Source organism: Lemur catta, chromosome 23 (assembly GCF_020740605.2).
Source record: "Lemur catta isolate mLemCat1 chromosome 23, mLemCat1.pri, whole genome shotgun sequence".
In the NCBI taxonomy this organism is placed as follows: Eukaryota; Metazoa; Chordata; class Mammalia; order Primates; family Lemuridae; genus Lemur; species Lemur catta.
In genome coordinates this window covers 5,978,649-6,006,085 of record NC_059150.1, presented here as the reverse complement: position 1 = coordinate 6,006,085, position 27,437 = coordinate 5,978,649, and the positions used below count along the sequence as shown (strand labels likewise).

At 40.9% G+C, this 27,437-nt stretch overlaps 2 protein-coding genes across 8 annotated transcripts in view; both read left to right on the top strand.

The window, feature by feature from the left end:
• Positions 1 to 18,958, top strand: part of RBBP5 (RB binding protein 5, histone lysine methyltransferase complex subunit) — a 28,494-nt gene extending 9,536 nt beyond the window's left edge. Inside the window, exons 4-15 of one of the 7 annotated variants that reach the window (XM_045536331.1) lie at positions 2,150 to 2,290; positions 3,058 to 3,220; positions 5,253 to 5,362; positions 6,529 to 6,648; positions 6,736 to 6,889; positions 6,984 to 7,055; positions 7,716 to 7,833; positions 9,115 to 9,184; positions 9,604 to 9,833; positions 10,895 to 11,086; positions 14,590 to 14,672; positions 16,908 to 16,993. In XM_045536331.1, coding sequence (XP_045392287.1) covers positions 2,150 to 2,290; positions 3,058 to 3,220; positions 5,253 to 5,362; positions 6,529 to 6,648; positions 6,736 to 6,889; positions 6,984 to 7,055; positions 7,716 to 7,833; positions 9,115 to 9,184; positions 9,604 to 9,833; positions 10,895 to 11,086; positions 14,590 to 14,630 — 1,411 coding nt within the window. In that variant the 3' untranslated portion in view covers positions 14,631 to 14,672; positions 16,908 to 16,993. Of the gene's footprint in view, positions 1 to 2,149; positions 2,291 to 3,057; positions 3,221 to 5,252; positions 5,363 to 6,528; positions 6,649 to 6,735; positions 6,890 to 6,983; positions 7,056 to 7,715; positions 7,834 to 9,114; positions 9,185 to 9,603; positions 9,834 to 10,894; positions 11,087 to 14,589; positions 14,673 to 16,261 lie in introns of all 7 variants that reach the window. The other 6 variants (XM_045536334.1, XM_045536336.1, XM_045536335.1 and 3 more) reach the window with 6 other exon arrangements.
• Positions 18,959 to 20,021: 1,063 nt separating this feature from the next.
• TMEM81 (transmembrane protein 81) lies at positions 20,022 to 21,678 on the top strand. The gene has a single exon (XM_045536330.1). It carries the CDS (start codon positions 20,475 to 20,477, stop codon positions 21,303 to 21,305), a length of 831 nt encoding a protein of 276 aa, XP_045392286.1. The 5' UTR covers positions 20,022 to 20,474; the 3' UTR covers positions 21,306 to 21,678.
• The last annotated feature ends 5,759 nt before the right edge of the window (positions 21,679 to 27,437 follow it).

Genomic DNA, 27,437 nt, shown 5'->3' with positions numbered 1-27,437 from the left:
GCTCCTTTGTGTTTCTCTGTGTTTCTCTTGTACTCTTGCAGTAAAGATTTAAACAGCTTAAGAAATATATATAATTCACATAACATAAAATTCATACAGTTGAAGTACACAATTCATGGGTTTTTATATATTCAGAGTTGTGCAACCATAATCACAGTTTAATTTTAGAATGCCTCCCTATTAAAAATGTGTGACCAGGTGCTGGTGGCTCATGCCTGTAATCCTAGCACTTTTGGAGGCCGAGGTGGGAGGATTACTTCAGATCAGGAGTTCGAGACCAGCCTGAGCAAGACCATGCCATTTCGCTGCCACGTTCCTAGCTTCTAGCATGGTACCTGCTGTGTAGTAAGCATTTGGGTGTTTGTTGGATGGATGGGGGTGTCTTGGTGGAGATGCACACCAGGCATTTGATCTATGATTTTGCATTGCAATGGACTTCCAGAAGTGTGTTGCTAGGCGGTGAAAGGGTATGAACAGCCAGAGGTTTTTCTCTCCTACTCCAACATTTTCAACTTGTTAAAACCACAAAACCTATACTTGATTTTTAAACACTTTTTAAAAAAATCAAATATAAGTACGCAAAGTAAAAAGTGAAAGTCCTTTGTCTACTTCTTGGAGTAACCACTGTTAAACAGTATGGAATATATCTTATCTATAAGAGATAGTTATATCTTTTTCTCTCTGTATAGGACAGCATAAATATATATATCCACATATGTTTTTAAACAAAAATAGAGCCATACCGTATATTTTGTTCTGTAGTTTGCTTTTCCATTTAACATATAGTGGACCTTTTTCTGTGTCTCATTGTTTTAAATAATTGTCTATATAGTATTGCATAGTATACATGCATCATAATTATTTAACTGTTCCCTAATTTTTTTTTTTTGAGACAGAGTCTCACTCTGTCGCCTGAGCTAGAGTGCAGTGGTGTCATCATAGCTCACAGCAACCTCAAACTCCTGGACTCACGTGATTCTCCTGCCTCAGCCTCTCGAGTAGCTGGAACTACAGGTGTGCGCCACCATGCCTGGCTAATTTTTCTGTTTTTTGTAGAGGTGGGGTCTTGCTCTTGCTCAGGCTGGTCTCAAACTCCTGGCCTCAAGCAGTCCTCCTACCTCAGCCTCCCAGAGTGCAGGGATTACAGGCATGAGCCACCGTGCCAGGCCCAGAATATACCTTTAAGTATTATTTTAATCTTTGTGTAACATCTGAACATATTAGGGACTAAGGAAGTTTCACTAAGAGAAGTTTTATATGATAGCTGTCATCAACTATCAGAGAGCTGATTTGTGGAAGACAGAAAAATATGGCCCAGGAAGGAGAAACAGAACTAGTAGGTAGTGAACCAAAGTTACAAGGAAATGAATGTTTACTCAGAGTAAAGAACTCTCAAGCAGAGGTGCTACAGATGGGATAGATGGTCCAGGAAAGATAATTCTAACATCTATGTCTTCTCTACATTAATATCTGTTGATTGTCTTCTCTTATTCAGTTCAAGATTTTCTTTGTTCTGGAGTTGTGACAAGTGATTTTCAGTTGAAACCTGCTGAGCATGTGGGTTATTGTTTTGAGACTGTAGTTTTTTTTTTAAGAGACAGGGAGGGTCTCATGCTGTCACCCAGGCTGAAGTGCAGTGGCTCGTAGCTGCTCACTGCAGCCTCGAACTCCTGGGCTCAAGTGGTCCTCCTGCCTCAGCCTCCCAAGTAGCTGGGACTATAGGCATGTGCTACCATGCACAGCTAATTTTAAAAATATTTTGTGGAGATGGGGTCTAGCTATGTTGTGCCCAGGCTGGTCTTGAACTCGTGGGCTCAAGTGATACACACGCCTTGGGCTCTCAAAGTGCTGGGATTATAGGCATGCGCCACCATGCCTAGCCCATGAATCTCTGTTATTTCACTGAACACTTGTAGTATTAACTTGAAATACTAAGAGCTTCCACTACTAGATATGAAAACATTCTTATTTACTGTTTAATTGGGAAAGGTTGTTGTGGATTTGAGTATATATTAAGAAAAACAAAACAACAAACATCGCTGACCTGTGCAATTAGGACAATGTGTGTGACTCATACATTTTATCGAGAAGAGTGGTATGATGTACTTTAACTTAGACTATGTACTAACTTACCCCTTTTTCTCCCCAGCTGGAGTCGAGATGGCCATAAGCTTGTGAGTGCTTCCACTGATAACATAGTGTCACAGTGGGACGTTCTTTCAGGCGACTGCGACCAGAGGTTTCGATTCCCTTCACCCATCTTAAAAGTCCAGTATCATCCACGAGATCAGTATGTTTAATCTAAGCATTTCCTTCCTGGGATGGGGTCTAATTCTATGTGGATTAGGTCTGGCCTTAGGATAATTTTAAGGTTTTAGGAGGTAAACACACATCTCTTCAAACCTTCTACATAAAATCTTTCTGTCTAGGTTGGCTCTGCTGAATACATTTAAGGAGAGTGTTACTGTATTATATAATTTAAAACTGGCTAATATTAAGACTTTGGGAATGGCAAAGGTGGGAATAAATGTAATCACTCGGCCGTGACCTGGGGCTTTTCCCCCTTTAACTATTTGGATTTCTTTAGGAGGGGGAAACAGTTCAACATTAAAGCTACATTTAAGAAAATGAGTTACTCACTATTCTATTACCCAGACATAACTGTTTTCATTTCCCTGGGTTCTCTTTCAGTCAAGTTCTCTTTAAGTATAAAGCTTATTATATAGTGCCTCATGTCTCAATACGTATTAAATGCACACAAATAGATGTTTTTATATAGTTGCAATCAATATTTTGCCTTTTCACTTTATTTCATATTTTACTAGTTTGCTATATCTTCACATTTATTTTGGATGATTATATTTGTCAGAGTAAGATCCCATAATTTTACTGTCTTTTCCCTGTTACTAGACATTTGGAAATTATATTTTCACTATTCAAATTTGCTGAGGCTGGGAGAGTTGATGAGCGTTGTGGACAGGGATCAGGGAAAAGGACAGGGAATCAGCCTGCTGATGCCAAAGCAACAGCCAATGTACTGTTCATATTTTTAAACAGGAACAAGGTTCTCGTGTGTCCCATGAAATCTGCTCCTGTCATGTTGACCCTTTCAGATTCCAAACATGTTGTTCTGCCGGTAGACGATGACTCCGATTTGAACGTGGTGGCATCTTTTGATAGGCGAGGGGAATATATTTATACGGGAAATGCAAAAGGCAAGGTAAGCCTTGAAGCCTACAAGTTGGTAAAATAAGGATTAGGCATCTTGTGCATTGGCTTATTTCATGTTTCCTTGTTTACTAGTTTTGAAATTTCTTTTCTTCCTGGACTAAGCATGACTTCTGCCTGTAGCAAATATAGCCTATTTTTCTCCCATGCCTTAATAACAATTTGTTTTTTGAATTTAGAGTGGTCAGAGATTATTTGACCTAGAAAATGGTGGAAGAGCCTTAACTAGATGCTAGTAATGAAGGGCCATTACTAAATTATAAAATTTAAAAGTCATGTTATCAACTGGAACACTGCTGATGAAAATAAATGTCTTAATATCTGGTTTTATGAAATATTGTATAATTCAGGCCAGCTTAACCTCTAGAACTGAGACTTTATTATCCTTCCTTTTTTCTTCTTGTTATACTTCTGACCTTGCCTTTTGGAATATGTAGGCCCTTCTATCTGGGAAACATTGTCGAAGGTGTTTCTTCTGTGGAGTAAGAAGTCAGGTTAGGTGAGCTTTAATGTCTTTTTTTTTTGAGACAAAGTCTAGCATCCAGGCTAGAGTACACTGGCGGTCATCATAGCTCACTGCAACCTCAAACTCCTGGGCTCAACGGATCCTCCTGCCTCACCCTCCCCAGTAGCTGGGACTACAGGTGTGTGCCACCACACCTGGCTAATTTTTTCTGTTTTCAGTGGAGACAGGGTCTCGCTCTTGCCCAGGTTGGTCTCAAACTCCTGAGCTCAAGTAATCTTCCCGCCTTGGCCTCTCAGAGTGCTAGGATTACAGGTGTGAGCCACTGCACCTGGCCAAGGTTCTTTTCTTTTTTTTTTGAAACAGAGTCTTGCTTTGTTGCCCAGGTTAGACTGAGTGCTGTGGCATCAGCCTAGCTCACAGCAACCTCAGACTCCTGGGCTAAAGCAATCCTTCTGCCTCAGCCTCCTGAGTAGCTGGGACTATAGGTGCTTGCCACCACACCCAGCTAAGTTTTTGTTTCTGATTTTAGTTGTCTGGCTAATTTTTTTTTTTTCTATTTTTAGTAGAGGTGGCGGTCTTGCTCTTGCTCAGGCTGGTCTCAGAACTCCTGAGCTCAAGCAATCCTCCTGCCTCAGCCTCCCAGAGTGCTAGGATTGCAGGCGTGAGCCACCGAGCAGGGCCCAAGATTCTTTTTATGTTTAGAGTTAAAGTAGTTCCATTAGATGACTTGTGTTTTTTGGTGTTTTGTTTTTTTTTTTTTTGACTGGGACACATGGGATAGTAGAATTGCATGTCTATTTTACAAAGTGGCAATTTAAAAAAATTGTGTTAAAATACATATAACATAAAATTTACCCTTTCAACCATTTTTATATAAATAGTTCAGTGGCATTAAGTGCATTTACTTTGTGCAGCGATCACCATCATCCATCCACAGAACTCTTTTCCTCTTGTAAAACTGAAACTCAGGACTCATTGAACAAGTCATTTCCCAATCACTGCTCTTCCCTAGCCCCTGGCAACCACCATTCTATTCTCTATCTCTATGAATTTGACGACTCTGGTACCGCAGACAAGTGGAATCATATAGAATTTGCCCTTTTTGACTGGCCTGTTTCACTTAGCATAATGTCCTCAGGGTTCATCCACGTCATAGCATGTTTCAGAATTTTCTTCCTTTTCAAGGCTCAATAATTTTCCATGTATATACCAAGTTTTTCTGTTCATCTGTCAGTGTATACTTGGCTATTGTGAATAATTGTAAATCTATTTAAATATATATAATAAATATTAAATATATAATATTATAATGTAATCCTCTACTTTTTGGCTATTGTGAATAATCCTAAACATTATATTTTAAGAATTGTTTAAAACCTTGTCCTTTATTTGAAAAGACAAAAAGGAAATGCTAGTTATGATCAGGTTGAATACGTGGGAATGGAAATGTTTATATTTTTACCCAGTCTCTGCCCAATTTTAGAAACAAAAGCCAGATCTCATTATTATTAATCAGAATACTTACTTTTTTTTTCTCTCTCTCTCTTTCAAACTTTAGATTTTGGTCCTAAAAACCGATTCTCAGGATCTTGTTGCTTCCTTCAGAGTAACAACTGGAACAAGCAATACCACGGCCATTAAATCAATTGAATTTGCCCGGAAAGGGAGGTGAGCAAGATCTTACCTTTTCAGGGACAGTTTTATTTCTTCTTTTTCTTTTTTTTTTAAAGTAATGATCTCACCAAGGACAGTTTTAAAATTCAGTGGAATGCAAAAATACATTGAGATTTGCAGTTTTTGTATATATTATAAGGTGAGTGGTCAGTGCTTAGAACCAAAATGCCTGGCATTTAGTAAGGACTAGATAAAGATTAGCTATTATTATAATCAGAACTGATGTCATAAAATTCACATTGTAACTGAACATGCATTTATATAAAAGCTATTTATTCTTAATTTTGTATGTTATTCTAATAAGTTCGGTTACCCAGTTAGAAGTAGGTATATCAGCAGAAACAAGAAGAGATAATAGTCATCCTATTTTGGTTAGGAACAGCCATACGTAAAGGACATTCCGTGGCCCATGCCTATAATCCCAGCAATTGGAAGGCCAAGGTGAGAGGATTGCTTGAGGCCAGCAGTTGGGGACTAGCCTCAAATAACATAGTGAGACCCTGTCTCTACAAAAAAAAAAAAAAATAGAGGTCATGGTGATGCACTCCTGTCGTCCCAGCCACTGAGGAACCTGAGGCAGGAAGATCCACTGAGCCTAGGAGATCGAGGCTGCAGTGAGCAAAGATTACACCACTGCACTCGGGTCTGGGCAGCAGACCCAGACACAGTCCCGGTAAGAAAGTGATGAAATATAACTTATTCTAGACAGATTTCTAAGATTTCTGATGTCATTATAGTAAAAAGTTGGACATTTTAAAATGACATATTTAGTTTAATTCATTAAGAAGAATATATTGTATATATAACAGGCCAGTGAAATGAAGTGTTTATATGCATTTAACTACAAACCTGTGAATTTAGCAAGTTGGTTTCAGCTTAGAGGTCTTGGGTCTTAGTTAATACTGACAGTTTGTAAGTTTTGGGTTCAGGTATACACAAGAAGTTATAAAACATATTCTCATTCAAATTATATTTTGGGTTGAAAGGTGACAAGTAGACATATAAGTATGCTCATATAAGTATGCTCCTACTTAGATTTTTATTCAATTTCTCCCTAGTTAGTTGTTTTGTGGCACTGTTCTAAGTAACTGATAATAACAGAAAATCTTAACAGGAACAGATTATGACCTCTGGTGTTGATGTTTTTCTCATTCCTGTAGTTGCTTTTTAATTAACACGGCAGATCGAATAATCAGAGTTTATGATGGCAGAGAAATCTTAACCTGTGGAAGAGATGGAGAGCCTGAACCCATGCAAAAACTGCAGGACTTGGTGAATAGGTATGTGTCACGACCTAGAAGAATATGTGATAATTCATGACCTGGACTCAGGTTCCAGTTCTCCTTGGTACTTTCTTTGTACTTTAGGACCCCGTGGAAGAAATGTTGTTTCTCTGGGGATGGGGAATACATAGTGGCAGGTTCTGCCCGGCAGCATGCCCTGTACATCTGGGAGAAGAGCATCGGTAACCTGGTGAAGATTCTCCATGGAACGAGAGGAGAACTCCTCTTGGATGTAGCTGTGAGTAGAGTGGTGGGCCATTGGTGTTGTTACATAAGCCCGAATATCTTGAATCTATTTTACAATCTATTTTTTGTTTTCCGTTAAAATTTAGTGGCATCCTGTTCGACCCATCATAGCATCCATTTCTAGTGGAGTGGTATCTATCTGGGCACAAAATCAAGTGGTAAGTATTTTTCTGGTTTACTTGCTTTGAAACTAGATACCCCTAGTTATTATCAAAGAACCATCTAGATACATAGTAAGCTAATAATTATCTTGTTTGCTTTTTTTATTGCATATGATTCTTACAACCTAATTAAATAGGTTCAATGCATCTAGTTTCACTTTATTTTGATAGGAAAGTCTTGGTCCCAAGCTAGTTTACTAGATTTGTTTTCAGGGAGAAAATCTTGACACTAGACTTTTCTGTTACATTTTTCTGCGATTTATTCAATACATATTTTTCTTTTGCTTTTCTTAGTTTCAGCTCAGTTTCTGTTTTACATCTTGGTTTTACTTTGAACCCTTTTAAACTATATTTATAATCTGTGTACTTTGAAGAAAATTTAACATTTTCCTTCAAAATTACATATTAAAAGATGAAAGAAGGCAATTATTTATGAAAAAGCTATAGTTAATAACTTAAAATGTTTAAGATAGAAAATACCTTAAGATAGTAAAGCCTACAGATACCTAATTTTTATTCTTAATCTGCCAAATTTAATCTCAGAGTTGTTAGTCTCTTTCGTGCTCAAATCTTTCATTTTATTATTAATATTAATGTCTAGGTTACCGATTATTGCTTTCTCATGTGGTTAAATAGTATATTTTGTTTGTGGCATAGGAAAACTGGAGTGCATTTGCACCAGATTTCAAAGAATTGGATGAAAATGTAGAATATGAGGAAAGGGAATCAGAGTTTGATATTGAAGATGAAGATAAGAGTGAGCCTGAGCAAACAGGTAATATTTATCAATTGCAGATAGTATTTCCTAAAGGGAAAATAATTGGTTCACTTAATATTCTTAATTTGTGTTGTAAATTTATTTAGTACTTAGGCTAAAATGTCACTTTGTTCTTTAAACTTACATAGTTTTCACAGTGTTTGGAGAGTCTTCATTTATAAACCATTAACTAAGGGCTTATATGGGCATTACCAGAGCTCAGGCAGCTCTCTTGACATTTCCCTTTGCATTTCCTGATTAACTGCAGGTGATTAAGTGCAGTGGACACGCAGCAGTTGGCAGAGCAGCCACGTGCCACGTGTGCCCAGTGCTTGGCTTGTGTCGTGTGTTCTGTCTCTCCTTTCTCAGTAAGGGAAAGGTCAAGAGCACAGGCTCTGGAGTCAGACTGCCTTGGGCAAAATACTTATTCTTAATACTTACACCTTAATTTCCTCATCTATAAAATAGGGGTAATATAGTACCTGCCCTTTAGAGTTGAGGGGAACAAATGAAATAGTTCATGTAACACACTTAATATATGCCTACGCCATAATAGGCACTCAGGTGTCATTTTCCATTATGATTATGACTGTAATCATCGTTATTTTTATCTCTTGTGAACTTCTAGATAGGAGCTCCTTGAGAATAAAGATCTGACTTTTTCTCTCCATCATGTCTAACGCAGGGCTTTATGCATAGGAGGGGTCCATGTGTGTCAATGCTTAGGATGCCCAATTGTCACTGTCAGTGAGTCAATGATTCATGCCACAGATCATTGACTCCTGGGTCACTTAGTGGTGCCAGGAACCAGGAAGTCAGGCTTGAGGTTAGTATGCACCAGCTTGAAAGTACTGGTCCTAACTTTTGTGATACTAGATAACTTTCATGCCTCATGTGTTTTAGGAAGACCTCCAGGGCTGCAGAATGTTTTGGATTGTATTGGCATTGTTGGGTTATGTTCTGTTAAGCCTTCCCAGACTTCCACATAAATTGTTCCTCCTTGCCGTCTCCTGAGCACATTGCACATACCTTTACTGTATTAAATTGAAATTATCTGTTTGTATCTGTCTCCCCAGTTAGACTGTGAAGCTTTTACTGAACTATTCCCAATTTTCTTGGTCATCGCTCTATTTCTAGTGCCTAACAAAGGGTGGAAATTCAGTACACATTTGTTAAATATGAACTGTTTAGTTTTCCTCCTTTGTTGCTTCTGGATTTCAGTTTATGAAAACCATTAAGCTGCAAATAAAAGCAGCTTTCCACTTCTTCTCAAACCTCTCCTGTGTTTCTGTCCTACAGGGGCTGATGCTGCAGAAGATGAGGAGGTGGATGTTACCAGTGTGGACCCCATTGCTGCCTTCTGTAGCAGGTGAGCCGGCATGGAGGGCTGGGCAGTTTAGGATGCTCCTCCTCCTCAGTCTCAGGCGGCGGTGAGGGTGCTATTCAGTTCCTCTGGCCATCCCTGCAGTCCTGTCTGCCCCTTTGGTAAAAGAGAGAACTCCTTGGGTATACAAGAAATGTGATATAGTCTTCTCTAGTCCTACTTCCCCTTCCTTTCTCCCTGATAGAGAATTTAAGAAACTGAAATAATTCATTTATCCTGTTTATTTTTACTACCGATTTTATTAATCATGGTGTCTGATTTCTTTTTATTCATCTTGGCTTTCTTAAAGTTCTAGATCCATACGTGTTGCTTATGTGTAATATAGGCAATAGAGGAAGGGCTCATGGTTTAAGCAACTATCTCCTCTTTTTTTCCAATCCCTTGTCTGATCCTGTTCCAAATAGTGATGAAGAGCTGGAAGATTCAAAGGCTCTATTGTATTTACCCATTGCCCCTGAGGTAGAAGACCCAGAAGAAAATCCTTACGGCCCCCCACCTGATGCAGTCCAAACCTCCTTGATGGACGAAGGGGCTAGTTCAGAGAAGAAGAGGCAGTCGTCAGCAGACGGGTCCCAGCCACCCAAGAAGAAGCCCAAAACAACCAATATAGAACTTCAAGGAGTACCAAATGATGGTAAGAGTTTGCATCTTTTCCCTGTTGTCTGACAACCACTACTCTTGAGTGCCCAGCGCACTCTGGTAATTTCCTGTTTGAACAGTTTTACAGTTAAAGGACTTTTCCCAGGAGTCTTTTTTACATTGTTTTCCAACTTTGTAATGATGACATCTGTGTTCACTTCTCTTTTAAAATGGGGGAGTTCTGCCCGTCGGTACCTTGTCCCTAAGGTGACACGCTTTAAGTCTTCTGATGCCTGGCTCAAAGTTTGTTTTATTATACCATTCTTCTTCCTTTTTATTTTTTTCTCATAGAGTGGTTTTATTAGGTGGTAACGTATTAGTTAGACCTGGGCAGTCATTTCATTCTTCCTGCCACCTTTTACAGACTGACTCTGGAAGCCTTTATGGTTAATACCATGTCTTGGGATAGGTGGGGATGGATGGAGGGGTGGGGTGTGTGTATGTTTACTCTTGGGCATCCTCCTTTCTCTTTCCTTTTAGCTAACTACAGATCCAGTAAGCATGCAACTGTACATTTCCCTGGTGCTGTTGATTGTGTATTCTGTTTCAGGGACGGTTGTGTGGCTTGTATACCATTGTTGACTTTTATATCAATCCTGCAAGCTGATTTATTATCCCTGCTTTTCAAAGGAGAAAATTTAGGCTGAGGTTATGTTTGAGAGGTTATGTAATTTGTCCAAGGTCTCACAGGAAGTGGGGGTAGGGGGTCAAGATTCTTGTTCTGATCTGTCTGGTTCCACAGCCTCACATGCCTCTGTGTGTGTGTGTTTTCCGTGTGTGTGGCTTGGTTTGGAATAGCATCAGTACGTCTTTCAGCTCCTGTTCAGAGTTGCTGTGGCTTGGTATGGCCCATACAGGCTTCATGTGCTTTTGGCCAAACTAATTCTCATTTAATGGCTACTCACGTGGTTTTATAAATAATAAACAAGGTAAACTTTCCTCCCTGTATTAGTGGATCTGAGACACAAAGCAACATTCTTTGCTCACAGAGCTCTGTTGGGGTGTTGGGGCTGGTGCTGTGTGGGTCCCTGTCCAAGCCTATCTGTCCTTCTACAGAAGTCCATCCACTACTGGGTGTGAAGGGGGATGGCAAATCCAAGAAGAAGCAAGCAGGCCGGCCTAAAGGATCAAAAGGTAAAGAGAAAGATTCTCCATTTAAACCGAAACTCTACAAAGGGGACAGAGGTTTACCTCTGGAAGGATCAGCGAAGGGTAAAGTGCAGGCGGAACTCAGCCAGCCCTTGACAGGTAAGGACACATTGGGAGCGCTGTCTGGCTTGCTTCGTGGCCTTGCTTTGTACAGCCCCTGACTCCGTTTAACTGCAGCATTTTTTTTTTTCTCCCTTCCCTCCTTTTCCCAGCAGTAAATAGTCTCTGAATTTTAAGCTGCTGCTAAGGGCAGGCTAAACCAGATTTGGCTTAATTCAGTGGCTCTTAACCTTAGGTCCATAATAGGTTTCAAGGGAATCTATGTTCCCTTGATATTACATGTAAAATATATGAATATTTTTCTGGGGAAGATATCCATAGCTTTTATCAGATTCCTACAGGAATCCATCACCCAAAAAAGGGTAAGAACCCCTGCTTTAATTCATTTCTTTGTGTTTGCTCTTAGGCTCTTTGTTTATTTGTTTAGTCTCAAATGAAACAGCCAAATAGCCAGAAATATAAGCTTATTCTATGTAGCTTGCTGACTGTTTAGCTGTAGCATCTTACTTCTCTCTCTTCAAATCATTCAAACCCCACAGAGGGTGTCTTTCTCTCCCCCAGTAGTCTAGCAGCCATAATGGAGTTACTAGTACCATCATGTTAAGGAAAATGACATGTTTTTGTTTTTTTCCTCAATATCTGAAAACAGGAGGAGATGACCAAAAACAGAGAAACTACAATATCTATGTAGCTTCTTAACACTCACTTTTATATGATTGAGGGATTTTTATTGGGTATTGGAGAACAATTTCAGTTTCCTACCAAATACTCATGAAGCTAGCCTAAATGGTCTTTTGTTTAGAAAATATTAATCAAATTAGAATCCATTTCTATTCAGACACTGGGTTTTGGAAGTTTTTATTTTATATGTGAGCCCTGTGTTAGTTAATACAGTACTCAATTTCTTTTGTGGCTAGTTTAGTCGATTCAAAGGCAGCATTGTTAACATCAGTGGTTGCATGCAGTTTTTTTTCCCTTTTGCTTTAAAATTTTAATCTAAGTGTGTTAATCCAAATGTGATGATAAGTACTAGAATGCAAACAGAATTCTTTGTTTAATTTATACCTTACCTGGCCAGGCGACGTGGCTGACGCCTGTAATCCTAGCACTCTGGGAGGCCAAGACAGGAGGATCGCTTGAGCTCAGGAGTTTGAGACAAATCTGAGCAAGAGTGAGACCCCATCTCTATTTTTAAAAAAAATAAAAAAAATGTAAAAAAATGAAGAAAAAAATTTATACCTTACCTCAGTTAGTCATTGTCTTTGAACGTGAATCTCTTCCACAGTGAAGCTAAAACAGACTCAGTTACTCATCATTTTAAGTATTTCACCTCGAGTTTGCTAGATTTAGACTTTAGTTTTTCATAATTCAACACCGTATCACTGAGCACCAAGATTTTTTCCCGAACAACAATGTTCATGGTGTTGTACTGATAATCAGTTACCACCTCCACAGTCGGTCCACCTAAGGCTACGTCTGTGTACATAGTAGAATAGCCAGAACCGTCCTACGGGCATTGCCAACAAAGATTGCAGATTGACTAGATGTAAATAAAATGATCATCCGTAACCCACTTCTTGCACAAGCTGATGCCACTACAGAAGAAAAATAAAAAACTTAGGAAACTTTTGTTTTCTAATTGTGAGGCACTTAAATTGGTCAAATTTAAATAGATTTCTCTAGTCCAGAAGGCTAAAATGTTTAGGGTGATTTAAAACATGGCCAAACATATTCCATTAATTAAAACACTTTAGGACATAGAATCCTAGCTTCGTCAAAACCTGTCTATGATTTATCATGTACTTTGGAAGTACATGGTAAATCATTTCAAATTTGTAAAAAACTCACATTTTCTTCTCTAGAATACAGTGATTTCAACTTTTAATTCTAGCTGATGTGGTCACTAACAGTAACTAATTATCTTTAGCAATTCCCGAACTGGGCTCTGTCAGAGGCACCGTGAAGCACTGTGGGGTTTCGCAGCTCAGAGTATGGCAGCAGTGGTGTTTCTCAGCTGTGCTTCGGAAATGTCTACCTTAGGGTCAATAGCAAAGTGTTGGAAAGTTTACACAGCCCTGAAGGAATGGGCCCTTTTATTCCCTAAAATTCTCAAAATACTGAATACATGTATTAGTTTTATTAGCTTAGTGATGGGAGAAAGCTTACAGTAAAATTTTGAACTGTGTGTAGGATATATGTATTTGTATAAGTCAGCATTTCAAAGCTCCTCCTGGTAAGCGTAGATACTCCATTATCAAGGGCTCATTAAAAGATCATTCCCACTCACTTTACTGACAAAGTTTAATAAAGTACTGATCTCAGTAGAGGCTAGAACTCGTATCATGGAATAGGAGGGTGCTTTAAACTGGACTTTTGTTTTCTAATTATTAGGCACTTAAATTGGTCAATTTTAAATAGAGACAATTGTTTTAACAGCTTTACCTCTTACAAGGACTAAAGGACACTTCCACATGGCAGCACCAGAGTGATAATGTAATTTATGACAACACACAGGCAAAGAAACCGCATGCACAGATCACTGCAAACATTTCCCCGACTTCTCTATCGCTTGCGCAGCCTGCTTCCCCATGTAATCTACACAGCCTTCTTCATGTTTCCTCCCTTCGTCTCTGGCCTTGGTTCTCCTTTTCCTGAATGGAAATCTCCAACACTGAAATGCCCAGATTAAACTCCAGAGTACTGTGGAACAAGATCATTAAGAAATCTCAAAAGAGAGTTGAGGCATGGTTCCAAGACTCCCATAGAAGGGCTGCATCCAGCTTTATTGACCAGCTGCGGGGTGGTTTCAATCTTTGTGAAGGCTGCAGATTTGCTGGGGGGAGTAGTGAAACTAGATATCACAGATAATTCCATGAGAAGTCTCAGTTTTAAGACAACCTATCATATTGTATATGTGGGATTCTCTGGGTGAGGGTAGGGCTTCATCCAATGACATGGTCGTCCTAGAGGGCCAGAGCAGGCTGAGTCTGGCTGGCACCTGCTGCTGATTTGCATGTGGCCCACCAAGGCCACTGAGAGAAACTCTTTGGCCTTTGGATCTCATGTTCATCCACACCTCGGAGATTTTCAATAAAAGGCAGTGTGCAGTCGTTGTAAATTTTCCACTAGATAAGAAGAAATGAAACCTGATCCAGAATTCCTGAGGTGGAACCATCTTCAAAAGTCAATTTGAGGGTTGTATTTGTAGACTCAAGGTTTTGTGGACCTATCCATACTCCCTCACCCCCACCATGAACATCTTTTGCATTAGAGTCAAATTGTTTGAAGGCAGGATTATAGGTGTTGTATTACTACCCTAAGTTAGATGAATGACAACTCTTTGTTAATATCTACAATTGACCGGTTACTGAAAAAACTGTTCCGTAAACCTTGATTAGCCCTAACAAAGCTACTGTAGTCTGTTGCATGTTGCAGCAGGAGATGATGCATTTCAAGGGAAAATTGGAAGACAAATAGACCCTATAGAAATAATCTGGCCATTTGGAATCTGGGGCTACAGAAACTTCTTTCCTATCAAACAGCTCATCAGTATTGGATAGCACCAGAGGGCCCACATCCATGAAGACACTCTCTGTGTTGAGTGAAGACCCAACAGTGAAGCTTGGTAAGGGTAACCCTGAGCTTGGGCCTTTTCAGAGAGACCAGGCTGACATAGTTTGCGCCATTTATCAAATGTCCCTCAATTACTTTAAATACTCTCCAGAGGCCAGTCATCTGGAGAAACTTGGGATGTGAACAGAATCACCAATTGCCTTGTTGCCCTGGGATTGCTCAAGAACTAGGGCTCCTTGGCAGTACACATCAGTAGTAAAGTGAGGCTGTCATGTACGTGGTCTAAAGCCCTCATGGGATGGTGGGCATGAGGTGGTGGTTAGTGTGCACCTAGGTCTTTTGGGGGTGGCAAAGGCCAAAGTGAGCCAAGGCACCTCTCCTGGGGATGGGCAGGCACCATGTGGATTTCCCTGCCTGGGGCTGCCCTGCACCACTGCCTCTGGTGCCAGCCAGCCCCTCCTCGGGGCTCTGAACCACCTCCAAGTCACTTACTGGATCTGTGACTGTTTTAAATGCTCGGTAGTGAGTGAGGTGTTTTTTCATTCTCTTTTTTAAAGAGCAGTCTCCGAAAGACTAATTTATGAATTCCTGCTGAACTCAGATAGCTAGTTGGATGTTTTTTCTCATTCTATGTGATCTTACTAGCTAAGTAAGTAGGATTTGAAAATCATGACCCAGTGTTCTCTTAGGCCAGCCTGGATTGGGCTGCTATTGGGAGGTACCAATAGTAACTGTTTATGAGCTGAATTTTCCTTAATATTATATTACTAGAGATTTCCTTTATGTTGCAGCTAAATAATACATTTCCTTGGGCGCAGTTGCTGCTTCAGATCTTTAGATTGCCTGGAGTCCTCTGTGTTGCTCTTTCTGTATATCTTACCTGGCTCATCCTATTGCCTGCTTTGGTTTGGTTTAGTTGCCTGATGCCTCAACAAGTCCTTCCCACCCCCCCACCCCCCGCTTTGCTTTTATTTATTTCTTTTTTCTACTTACAAGAACAAGATGGTATAGAAACGTGATCTGCCCTCAGCTAATCTGTATATCAGTCATCTTGTGTGCCCATTATTAATGCTCTGGATTTGTGATGAAACCACTTTCTCCCATCGTGATTTAGGCTTAATGAAATGGCAATGTTGTGTTCATTTTTAAACTGTTAAAACTAAGTCGATCAGGGTACCTATGGGAACAATTAGTGAAACTAGCCTTAGAGTGGTAAAGGTATGATATTGAGGAGTGGATTCCTGTATCTGAGAGGTTTTCTTTAATCAGCTCAAGAGGTTCCTTACGTTTTATGTCAGGAGAGATCTGAAAAACAAGGCCTACCTCAACTTTTTATCTTTATCTTACTGAACTATAAAAAGTTTAAACTCAATTTTTAACACTGTAGCATTCAGTAGAGAGTTTGTTATAATTTCCGTCTGTTTTCAGGCAAATGTGAATATATTTTTATTGCCAGTTTTCATTTGTACAGGAACTTTAAAAATCATGTTAAAAGTAAAGTTTTATAAATGAGTACTTTGCTTTCATAATTTGGGCAGTTATTTTTTTTAACCATTTTACTGTCAAGTGGCATGTTCTCCCCCATTCCAAATGACATCTGGGAGGATTTTCTTCACCTTGTTCTCTTTTTACACTTCCTAGTTAATATTTCACACCTGCCCATTTAAGGATGTCCCTCAGAGGTTGAACAGCTTCTATGGAATAATCAGGGAAGTGTTCATTTGATTTTACTATTTAGGATATTATTTATTGATCGGTTGGTGCATAGAAATGCAAACAGTAGCTTTCATCAACATTTCACCATATTTGGGATTCTAAGGTGATAAGGATGTCACTTAAGGAACAGTGGTGCTTGGAAAAGGGTTTCTTGCTCACTGTTACTCATGTAGTTACTAATTAGTCTAATATATGAAAGGTTAAAGGTGTAGTGCCCTCAAATTTCCTCCACTTATTGCACTTTTTGGATTGCTAAGCATTATTTGTGAACCCCTTAGAGAATGGCCAGCAGCTTAGAAGATGTATAGAACTCTGGTCGTTTTGCTTTTTCCCTCACCCTTTGGAGCAGTACTGAGAAAAGTATTGGGGGTAGGGGTTTGGGATTTGAATTGTTTGTTTCAATAAAGAGTAATTGGGAGTTGGAGTTGGTTTTAATTTTTCTTAAAAAGGGGAAATTCTTGGCTCATATATGCTTGTAATGCATCATCCATCATCCATCAGTATTTCTATTTTATAAGTAATTGGTCTAAGTTAATGCTAACAGAAAACCTTTTGTGTCTAATCTCTTTAGCAGGAGGAGCAATCTCAGAATTGTTATGAAGACCCTTGAAGTTCTTCGTTCTTCCCCACTTTGCCATCATGTGGCCTCTGGACACTGTGGTCAGTCATTTGAGATTGACTTTAATTTAAAACAAAGGCCTCTGCCTCCCACCCAGGAGGTGGGAGGAGTGAATTTTATGTTTGAATGAAGAAGTGAATTATGGAAGAAGAGTATATGTCCCTTACCTTCCTTTTCAAGTATAAGTCCAAATAGGCTCTCAGGAATGAGGATTGTGAAGACATCAAATAGGAGTTTTGACTCATTTAAACTTTGATGCTTAGTTATATTGCTGGAGAAAAAATACCCATGTGTTGCTCATACAACGTTATTGTACCCAGCATCACTTTGGCTGTCATTTCCTGTCTCCTGTTAGCCTTCCATCCTCAGTGCATGTCCTTGAGTGACTTGTTCTTATCTGAAATTTTGCTACAATATCCTAGGGAAACTTCTGTTGCTAATTCTCTTTCTTTCATTTTTTAAACTTACCTTCCCCCCAGATATCTCCTATATTTCCATATTGTGTACAAAGGATGGGCAGGAAAGAACGTGCTTGAAAAATTTTAAATTTTCAGAAAGGGAAGAAAGATAAGAAGGCCCCCCTATACCTACCGTACTACATTTTGCTCGAGAAGCTGGGCTGTAAGAGATTCAAGGTTTTTCCTTGTTTTCCTTTCATTGCATGTTTCCCTCCAGTATTGGTTCATTGTCATTAATCATGGTTTTTGAAGATAGCTAGTTTTGTCCATCTCCAGCAAAGAATCATCAGCAGTGTGTATCACTTTATGTGTGCTGGCTTCCAGAGATGGAAACAAACCAAGGTGTCACTCAACAAGCTTCTTTTTTATTGGGATTGGGGAATCTATGCAATGACTAGGGTAAAACCATCCAAAATCAAAGCAGCAGCAACACAGTTCAAATCAAAGATTAAGGTGAAATTTTTTTTTTATCATTGCCTGTGGAAATCTGTTCCCATCAGTCCCTTCCTGTATCTATGCTCCTTTTTCTATGTTTTCGGTCACTTCCTTTCTGTGAAAGGTTGCTAGCTTTTTTGCCTTTTTTTGCTTTTGTTGTTCTTTAGATAGAAAGAGTGGATAGATGTGTACATTAGGTGTTTGATTCTCTGAAAATTTAGTCAGGAAGCCAGGCACTCAGTAGCCTCCCTGAGTAGTGCTTTTAGTTGACCAGAAGTGCTTAACCTGGATCATCATTTTGTCGGTATTTTCAAAGGAGAATTCAAATATTGTGCTTATGGTGAAATCTTTATCAGTTGGTGGATGCTCCTGTAGGTAGCCAAACACATTGATTACCTTTTAGATTTTAGGATAGAAATCAAAGTAGAACACATCAGTAAGAGCCTCTTTCTCCCATTCCATCCTTTAGAACCAGTATATTCAATAATTGAAGAAAGAGCTCTCCCTGAGTCAGTTTCAAAACATCTGTATGGTTAGATGCTATTACTTTTTCTTTAAATGCTCATTTTGTGAATTGCATATGAGTTAGACCAGTGGTTGAGATTGGTAAGTGGATCACTAGACATGTTTTTGTTTTACAGATATTATATCCATTCCAGTTTTCTTTGTCCTTTCCCCTGCAATAGTGTGCAAACTGTGTGATGCAAAGCGTTTCTGCCTTATTTCCGTGTGTGAAGTGGCTTGGTTTCCCCTGCCTTCTGCCTGTGCATCTGTGTGTTTGTGCTGTGTCCACCTCCTAAACTAGCTACTGAGAAAAGCGACTTAAGCCCTGTCAGATTGTCTCTGGCAGCAGCTCCTAATAATTATTTATGCTTTTGGAATTTTTTTTTTCAACTCCTAAAACCTTCTATGTTAGTTTGACTTTCTTGATTTGTACAATATATGTATATTCTCTTCCTTTTTGTCACCTCCCCACTCCCCCATTGTTTGTTTTTTTAAAATGTTCTGTAGTTTTGTACAAGATGAGACTTAGCCTTGGGTATATCTTGCTGAAGCTTTAATGCTTTGTAAATAAAATCGGATGTTTATTAAAGAACAGGTGTAGATGTTCGTTTGTAAACACTGCTCACTTCCGGAAGTCACCAGCTGCTTTGCTTTTGTACAGTGGAAAACGTGGCTTACTGTGGTGATGTTAGATCTTTCTGTGTGGAAATGCGGATCTGCAAGGGCTAGGGCTGGGCAGGTGGTCTTGATTTCTGCCTGTACACAAAATTATAAATAAATGATCTGAGCACAAAGTTGTTAATTGAAACGATGATCTAGGAGTGATCCCTCTTCAAATTCTTTAACTCAGTATGTTTGTGTAAGTACTCTGAAGAGGCCATAGTGCTAGACATTCTGGAAGTTACACAAATGCATGCCAGGAGGTTCCTGCCTTCCAAGGATCTTGACTTCAAGTCTAAGTGCAGTTAAATTCCTCTTCATTAGCCTTTTTTTTTTTTTAGATTACATAGCTTTAAAAGCCACTGAATACTTGTCTCCTAAAGAATGTTTCACAAAGTCTGAGTTTTTTTATTTTAATAAGTGCCAAATCTGAGTGTCAATTTATTAATCTTTTGTGTGACTGGGAACCCTGTCTTTGACATCATAGCTGTTTCATAGCAACCTTGACCTAAGTGAACAATGAGATCCTCTGTCCTATAGAGTAAAGGCAGTAGGCTGAGAGAGAACATTATGCGTTGTCTGGCCCAGAAAACATCTTCGGTACCCTTGGGCAGGAAGAGTACCTGAAAGGGAGGGAGGAGCTGCCTTTAACAGAGCCTTAAATGTTCTGATTCTAAAAGGTTGTCTTGGCCCTTGTCTTCATGAATTTTCATTTCTGGTGAAAATCCCTTACATATGAATGAAGAGTGTTTCACACTTTGCAAAGTGTTTTCATGCACAGTGTATCATTTGATGCTAAAAGTGATCGTCCTGAAATAGGCAAGGAGGTCTTAATTTACGAAGGAGGAAATAGAAATTCAGGAAGGGTAAGTGACTTGCCTCCCAGTCCAGAGTTCTTAATCTTTTTATAGAAGGGTTAAGAGCACTCAGAGTCAATGAGTCAGGTTCTTTAACTTGAACTTAATTCACGTTAATCTTTTTTTTTTTTTTTTTTTTAAGACTTTAGTATTTGTTTTCTTATTTGGTGCCATTTAACTTGGTGTTTGGAAACCCTTTAGATTCCACAGTTTGGAGGGGAGGGGAAAGGGTGAGAAAGAGTGTAATTTCACTATGCATTTGCGATAATTTGGAAATTCACTTTAGTTTCTGAAGCCTTTTTATCTTTGTCTTCCCAAGAGGTAGATGTAAATTCTCTAAAAAAAAGTAAAAAGAATGGTAGGGTGGTCTTTACCAAGCATATATAGTAAAGCAACAGCATTGTGATTTTTTTTTCTGCCTTGCAGCCCTGTTAATAAGAACTGGTCTTTTATTAAGTTGCACTGCTTTATTGACAATACATGCATCGTATCTTTTGATTTTGAAGGCTGTCTCATGTCAAAGGAATCAAGTTATGATATTGTAGAGAAGTCAGCTGGAATACCTTTGGGGTGCTGGTGGAGGGTGGTGCAGTGCCTACCAAGACATGAAGGTTTTGGCCACTAGTTTCATCCTCGGGATCCTGGTGTTGCCCTTCTACCTGCCTTTGGTGGTGACTACACCTAGAACACTGGCCATCCCTAAGAAGCTGCAAGAAGCTGTGGGGAAAGTTATTGTCAATGCCACAACCTGTACTGTCACCTGTGGCCTTGGCTATAAGGAGGAGACTGTCTGTGAGGTGGGCCCTGATGGAGTGAGAAGGAAGTGCAAGTCTCAGCGCTTGGAATGCCTGACCAACTGGATCTGTGGGATGCTCCATTTCACCATTCTCATTGGGAAGGAATTTGAGCTTAGCTGTCTGAGTTCAGACATCCTGGAGGTCGGACAGGAAGCTTTCCGATTCACGTGGAGACTTGCTCGGGGTATCATCTCAACCGATGACGAAGTCTTCAAACCCTTCCGAGCCAATTCCCACTTTGTGAAGTTTCAGTCTGCTCAGGAGTATGACTCGGGGACATACCGGTGTGATGTGCAGCTGTTAAAAAACTTGAGACTTGTCAAGAGGCTTTATTTTGGGCTGAGGGTCCTTCCTCCTAACTTGGTAAACCTGAATTTCCATCAGTCCCTTACTGAGGATCAGAAGTTAATAGATGAGGGCTTGGAAGTTAATCTGGACAACTATTCCAAGCCTCACCACCCAAAGTGGGGAAAGAAGGTAGCAACAGCCTTGGGAATAGGTATCGCCAGTGGAGTGGTGGGTGGTGTGTTGGTGATCATTGCCCTCTGCAGTGTGCTGAGGGAGACCTACAGCAATGACAGGCTCCAGAGCCTAAAAGCCTTGTTCCAGAAGGACTGGCTGCCCAGGAAGCCCAGCTAGCTTTTAAGGAGAGTGAGTGTTCTGACTGCCTGATAGTGGATCGGCTAAGAGGGAGGACTCCTACTGCCAGAAGAATGAGTAGGGGATGTGGAGGGGGAGTCTTGCGGCAGCTGTGGGCAATCTCTAACTGCTTGTCCCAGATCAATCTCCTCCTGATCGTCCTTGCCCACTATGTACCCGGGAAACTGTAGGCATCGCCCCTGTTCCTGGGAACAGTTGGAACAAGCTTGCATTCACTTTCTATCCTGTACAACTTGTATACCTTCCCACCTCCATTCCCCCTCTTCTGAGCAACGTGTTCATGGAGAAGGATGTTATTAATAGCTTTTATAGTGAAAACATTTTTTCCTTTCAATAAAAATAATTCACAGTATCTGTATGGAGATTTAACTTTTCTGCTTTTAGTTTAAAATTTCTTGTGTTTATTTAAATTATCCTGTAATTAATCTGGCTTTTATTTTCCTCAGGTTTCTTAGAATAGACATTGAACAAATAGTCTGCTTTGTTAGGGGTAGCTTATACCTACCTATGTGTGGCAGAGGTTGTTAGTAATGACATCTGACTGGGTATGTATTAATAGTAGACAGTCACTAAATGTGAATGAATTGTCTGCCCTCCCTCTACTCTCCAGGTAAACCTCCCATTCAGTGTTAAATTGCATTTCCTGGTAGGTTTCCCTGGCCATTCAGACAGTCCCCTGGCTTGCCCCCTGCTCCCTCCCTTTTAGCCCTTTCAGTGCCCTGAAGCTTGTATTTCTGGAAAGGTCAATTCTATCGGTTTCTTACAGCAGCCAAGGCCCCCAAGGGAGGACTAGCGCCGTCATTCTTCAGTAGGAAATCCACTCTTAAGCTGCTGAGGGGCCAGACTGTGCCTGAGAATTATAATTGGCTCGTGGAGCCATCAGGGAAAAGGCTCTTGGCCACCAGCTGAGCTGATTCTACTGAGAAAATTATAGCGTTTCTTCCTTTCACTTTACCTACAGGAGGAGCTAGCAGAAACCAAAGACTAGTAGTTCTCTTCTCTTAGATGTGTGTCAGAATCACCGATGACTTTTTGAAAAATAAAAAGATTCCCCAACCCTGAAGATGCTGATTCAGTTTAAATGACGACTACAGGAGCTCTGTTATTTCCTTTACCTTTAACTTTTAAAATAAATTTCAAAGTCATAGAAAAGTTGAAAGAAATGTTTAGTGACCATCCATAGACCTTTTACCGAGATTCACCAGGTAATGCTTGTCACGATTGTCTTTTTAAATATATGTTAATTTTGCTAAATCCTCTAAAAGCTAGTCATAGACATTGTGATTCTTTACTCCCAAATCATGTATGCATCTCCTAATAATGACATTCTCTGTAACCACAATATCTCTATCATACTTAAGAAAATTAACAATTCCCTAACTTACATATAGTTTATACAAATTGAACATCCCAAATATGAAAATTCGAAATCTGTAATGCTCCAAAGTCTGAAACTTTTTGGTGCTGACACAGGACCCAAAGGAAATGCTCACTGGAGCATCTCAGATTCTGGATGGTTTCGACTTGGGATGCTCAACCCGTAAGTATAGTGTGAATGTTCCAAAATTCGAAAAAACCTGAAATCTGAAACATTCTGGGTGAGAGATACTTAACCTGTATTCTGTTTTCCCCAGTTTCCAAAATCTTTTATCATTTTAACTTAATTTGTGATCCAGGACCAAATAAAGATTTCTTGTGTTACATTTCTCATAAGTTTCTTATTTTACAACAGATCCCCTGCATTTTGTTCTTCATGATACTGATTTCATGGAACAGTCAAGCTAATCCAGTAGTCTGGGATAGTGTGCTGCTATTTGGATTTGTCATTTCCTCATGATTAGATTCATGAGGAATGAATCTTAAGCATTTTGACAAGAGCCCTACATGGATCTGTGCTTACTGCCTCACAGCAGGAGAATCGGAATGTGAGGTTGACTCGCTATTGGTGATGATAAGCTTGATTATTTGGTTAAGGTGGTGACTGCTAGATCTCTCCAAAGGTGTGTGTGTGTGTGTGTGTGTGTATATTTTGCCCCTTTGTAATTCGTGATCTTTAATATTTTGCAATTACTTGATTTTCTAAAAACTGTTCACAAATGTTTTGACATCCATTGATGATCCTTGCCTTATTCACTCATACATGTTGGGGATTGAAAATGGTAATTCTCTTTTTTTTTTTTTTTTTTTTTGAGATAGTCTCGCTCTGTCACCCAGGCTGGAGTACAGTGGCATGATCATAGCTCACTGCAGCCTCAAACTTCTGGACTCGAGTGATACTTCTATCTCGCCTTCCGAGTAGCTGGGACTACAGGTGCGCACTACCATGCAAAAAATATTTAAAATTTTTTGTAGAGACTGGGTCTCACCATGTTACGTAGGCTGGTCTCGAACTCCTGGCTTCAAGCAATCCTCCTGCCTTGGCCTCCCAGAGTGCTGGGGTTACAGGTGTGAGCCACTGCCAGCCCAAAATGGTAATTCTTTTAAGTTTGTTGTTTTTAGATTTATTAACCTACACTTTTCTGTAAAGAAAAGCTTATTCTTTTTACCCTCTTTTTGTTTTTGAGGTTGCAGTGGATTCTCTTTTTATTCAATGAATTATATATAATCCATTACTCTAGTCACTTTCTTGATATTCAGATTGTCCCCAAGCTTGGCCAGTAAAGCCAGATCTTTCAACCTTTTGCCACAGTCCCATTTGACTTTGAGCATTTTCTTGCTTTCTAGTACAGCACAGTATCTCAGGCTCACATTTGGACTTTCTTTGCCCCAAACCTGAGTCTGCTATTTCTGCAAGGAACCCTGGTTCCTTTTAGTGTGGGGAACAGTGTTTAGAAACCCAGGTGCATGGTGTGGATGTGCTCGTTGCTACTGCAGAGTCTTCACTCCTACGCCCTTTCAGCGTCCTAGATATGTATTATATAAATCATGAGTTCAGAGCATCTTCGGTTTTTAAAAGTTTTATGGGTGGTTCTGATCTGTAGCAAAGGCCCGTGCATGGGGAGTCATTTTTACTATTGCTCTTGAAAAGATCATAAGTTTTACACACACCCCTACCCAGAGGGGATGGTTTTCAGGAGACCTGGGTTCTGGTCCCCTGGTCCTGTCGTCAACTATGTAATGGAGCAAGCTGACTGACACTTTGCAGGCCTCACTTTTTTTTTTTTTTTGAGACAGAGTCTCGCGCTGTTGCCCGGGCTAGAGTGAGTGCCGTGGCATCAGCCTGGCTCACAGCAACCTCAGACTCCTGGGCTTAAGCAATCCTACTGCCTCAGCCTCCCGAGTAGCTGGGACTACAGGCATGAGCCACCATGCCCGGCTAATTTTTTGTATATATATTTTTAGTTGGCCAGATAATTTCTTTCTATCTTTAGTAGAGACGGGGTCTCACTCTTGCTCAGGCTGGTCTCGAACTCCTGACCTTGAGCAATCCACCCGCCTCGGCCTCCCAGAGCTAGGATTACAGGCGTGAGCCACCGCGCCCGGCCAAGGCCTCACTTTTGAAACAGGTGATTGTGAGGATCCAGTGAGATCCTGAGGGTTAAACTGCTTTGTAAACTGAAGTACTGGACCTGAGTTCAGGAATGTTATTGCTGCATTTTAGTTCAGTACGGGACAATTTGCTGAAGCATTCAGAAGACAGCTATGCTTTAAGCAAGCTATCTTAAGCTAGAAGCAGCAGCCGTTAAAGGAGTTTCTTACTTTCTGTGTAATAGACTGAATATTGCATTGCTGAGGAAGGAGGAGGAGTGGGAAGTACTGTTTCCTATTTTACAAATGGAGAGACTGGGACCCCAAACGCACTGAATAACTTTTCCAGGATTCGGTTGCAAGGCAGTAGTCAAGTATGAGATGGACTATTGCACAGCTCTAGGTTTATAACTTGCTGCGTGTTGTTGGGTTCTTGAATGTGAAGGCATTGAGCAGGGAAGAGAACAAAAGACCCTCAGATATGTTAGTCAAGACAAAAACCCAATTCAGTTCATTGAGTTCTGTGCATGTAATCTGCCCGTGGAGAGTCAGGGTGATGCTGACTGGACTGACATTTGGGTTCTAGAGTGGCTGGTGTTTCCCCTTTGGGTGCAAAGTGGAAGAGAAGACCCTGCTGCACTGTCATACTGGTGTCTGTGCGGGCCCCTTCTGGGGGCTCGCTCTCAGCCTGCATTTCTCATGCCAAATGGACCCTGGGCAGATAGCTAAGCACTGAGTAGTGGGGCCTTCAATCACCTTCATCTCCCTCCTCCCTGAGAAAAGCTGAGGGCACAGTTGGCTGGAGCCCTACCCACCTTGCATTGAAAGACTCAAACACAGGGCTGCGCGTCTCTGCACACTCGTCATCTGTTATGGAAGTTTGATGACCGGTTGTTGAATGTGTAAGAATGTTGTAGCTGGAAACTGACTAGAAATTCAATACTTTTGGCTGCTGTGAGCAGAGAGTAGAGGCAGCAAAGAAGTGACCCCCATTCTCACCAGCGGGGGGTCACTAAGATCATACAGGGAGAAGACTTCCCTTTAGGACCATTGAGTCAACACCCCAAACATCTTAAAAAATCGGGGAGCCTTGAAGCAGTACCATCACACAAGCGTTGTTTACTGCCACCGTGTCAGGTAAAGCCAGTCCAGTCTAGCACAGTGCCTGCTTGTGCTCTGCCCAGGCCTGCCTTAAAGTCTCTTGGCCTCATTTTTTTCCCCTCCCAGGAGTGAATGAAGCAGTATGGATTATATGTTGTAACTTAGAGTTGACTGTGTGAAATGTGCAAGTATTGGAGAAAAGCTTCTGGAGTTACAGAACAGGACGAGGAGGTAGGTATTCTTTCGCCTGACGATAAAAACGCCCACAGCTGGTGCCAGCTGCCTCAACAGGTTGAGAAACCATCTTTATTTAAGAACTGCCTGCTACCAGAGTCAATAAATAGCTACCGTTACAGAAAGTACAAGAGAGAAACAACAGGCCAGTGGAGTGGTTCCATTTTAACAAACACCGGTCAAGTCAAGTCAGTGGTCCTCTGAAGCCCGAGCCCGTGCCGAGCCGTGAGCCTCTCTAAGCTGTGCAGGCCCTGGATGGGTGGGCAAGTTGAGGGGCCTTGGGCCAAGGCAGTATGTACCCATCTGAGGGCACTAGGAGCTGTAGGCCCCTAAGCTTGCTTGGGGCTCTGAGCTGTCTGACCCATTTTGTTTCTCTACAGTTTTCCTTTACTGTCCTGCCTTCCCAAAGCCTATGACCATATATACACGTCCACGGGGCATGCTTCAGGTACCGAGTGCCTGTTTCCGTGGAGCTCTTTGAAGGCCCTTAGAAAAATAGCCATTGAATCCCTCTCGCCATTCCAGGAGCCTCTTTGGCAACCCCCTTCATCCCCAGGATGAAACCCAGGTTAGGTCTGGCCTAGAGAGCACCGCGGTGTGCCCAGGAGCACAGGTGTGGGGACACGGCCATCTCCCCGACACAGGAGCCCAGCTGGCAGTCCCATTCTGACCAGGACGAGGAAGGATTCCTCTGTAGCTGGGGAAGAGATTAAGGGAGTAAAACATCCTTAGCTATTTTGGGCTCTTGCCCGGAGTATGGCTGGATGGCTCTTGGGACTTCCAAGAGGCAGCACGCGCTAGGAAAAGCGCTGGGTTGCGGCCAGAGTTCCTGGTGAGCCTGCCCTTGATGGCTTCCTCTGAGGTGCAGAGACTGCAGCAGGTGGCATCTCCAGGACTCTTCCTGGGCTACACACTTGCTGATTCTAAGAACCTCAGCCCTGGAAGGACACTTGGAGCCTCTTCCAGCCCTCCAGGCACAGCTTCACCTGTCCTAGACCCCACACCAGCGGCTGTCAAAATTCCTCAAAGGTCCCTAAAAAAAAACCTCTTCCTTATTCCAGGATATCATTGCATAAGTTTTTTTCTGATGTCTAATCTCAGTCTCTCCTGTTGTTACTTTACCAAAAGAGAAAGACACCCCCCCACCATGGCCTTGCCACTCCCTGGCACCATCTGTATTATTTGCTGCCCTGAATGAAAGTAGATAATCTGACCTTGCTGGGTCCCGAGACTCCATCTGGAGAGAGCTTCCCTCCCTCTGAGGGCGGGGTATGCATGGGGACTGGTGACAACACAGACCAGCAGCCA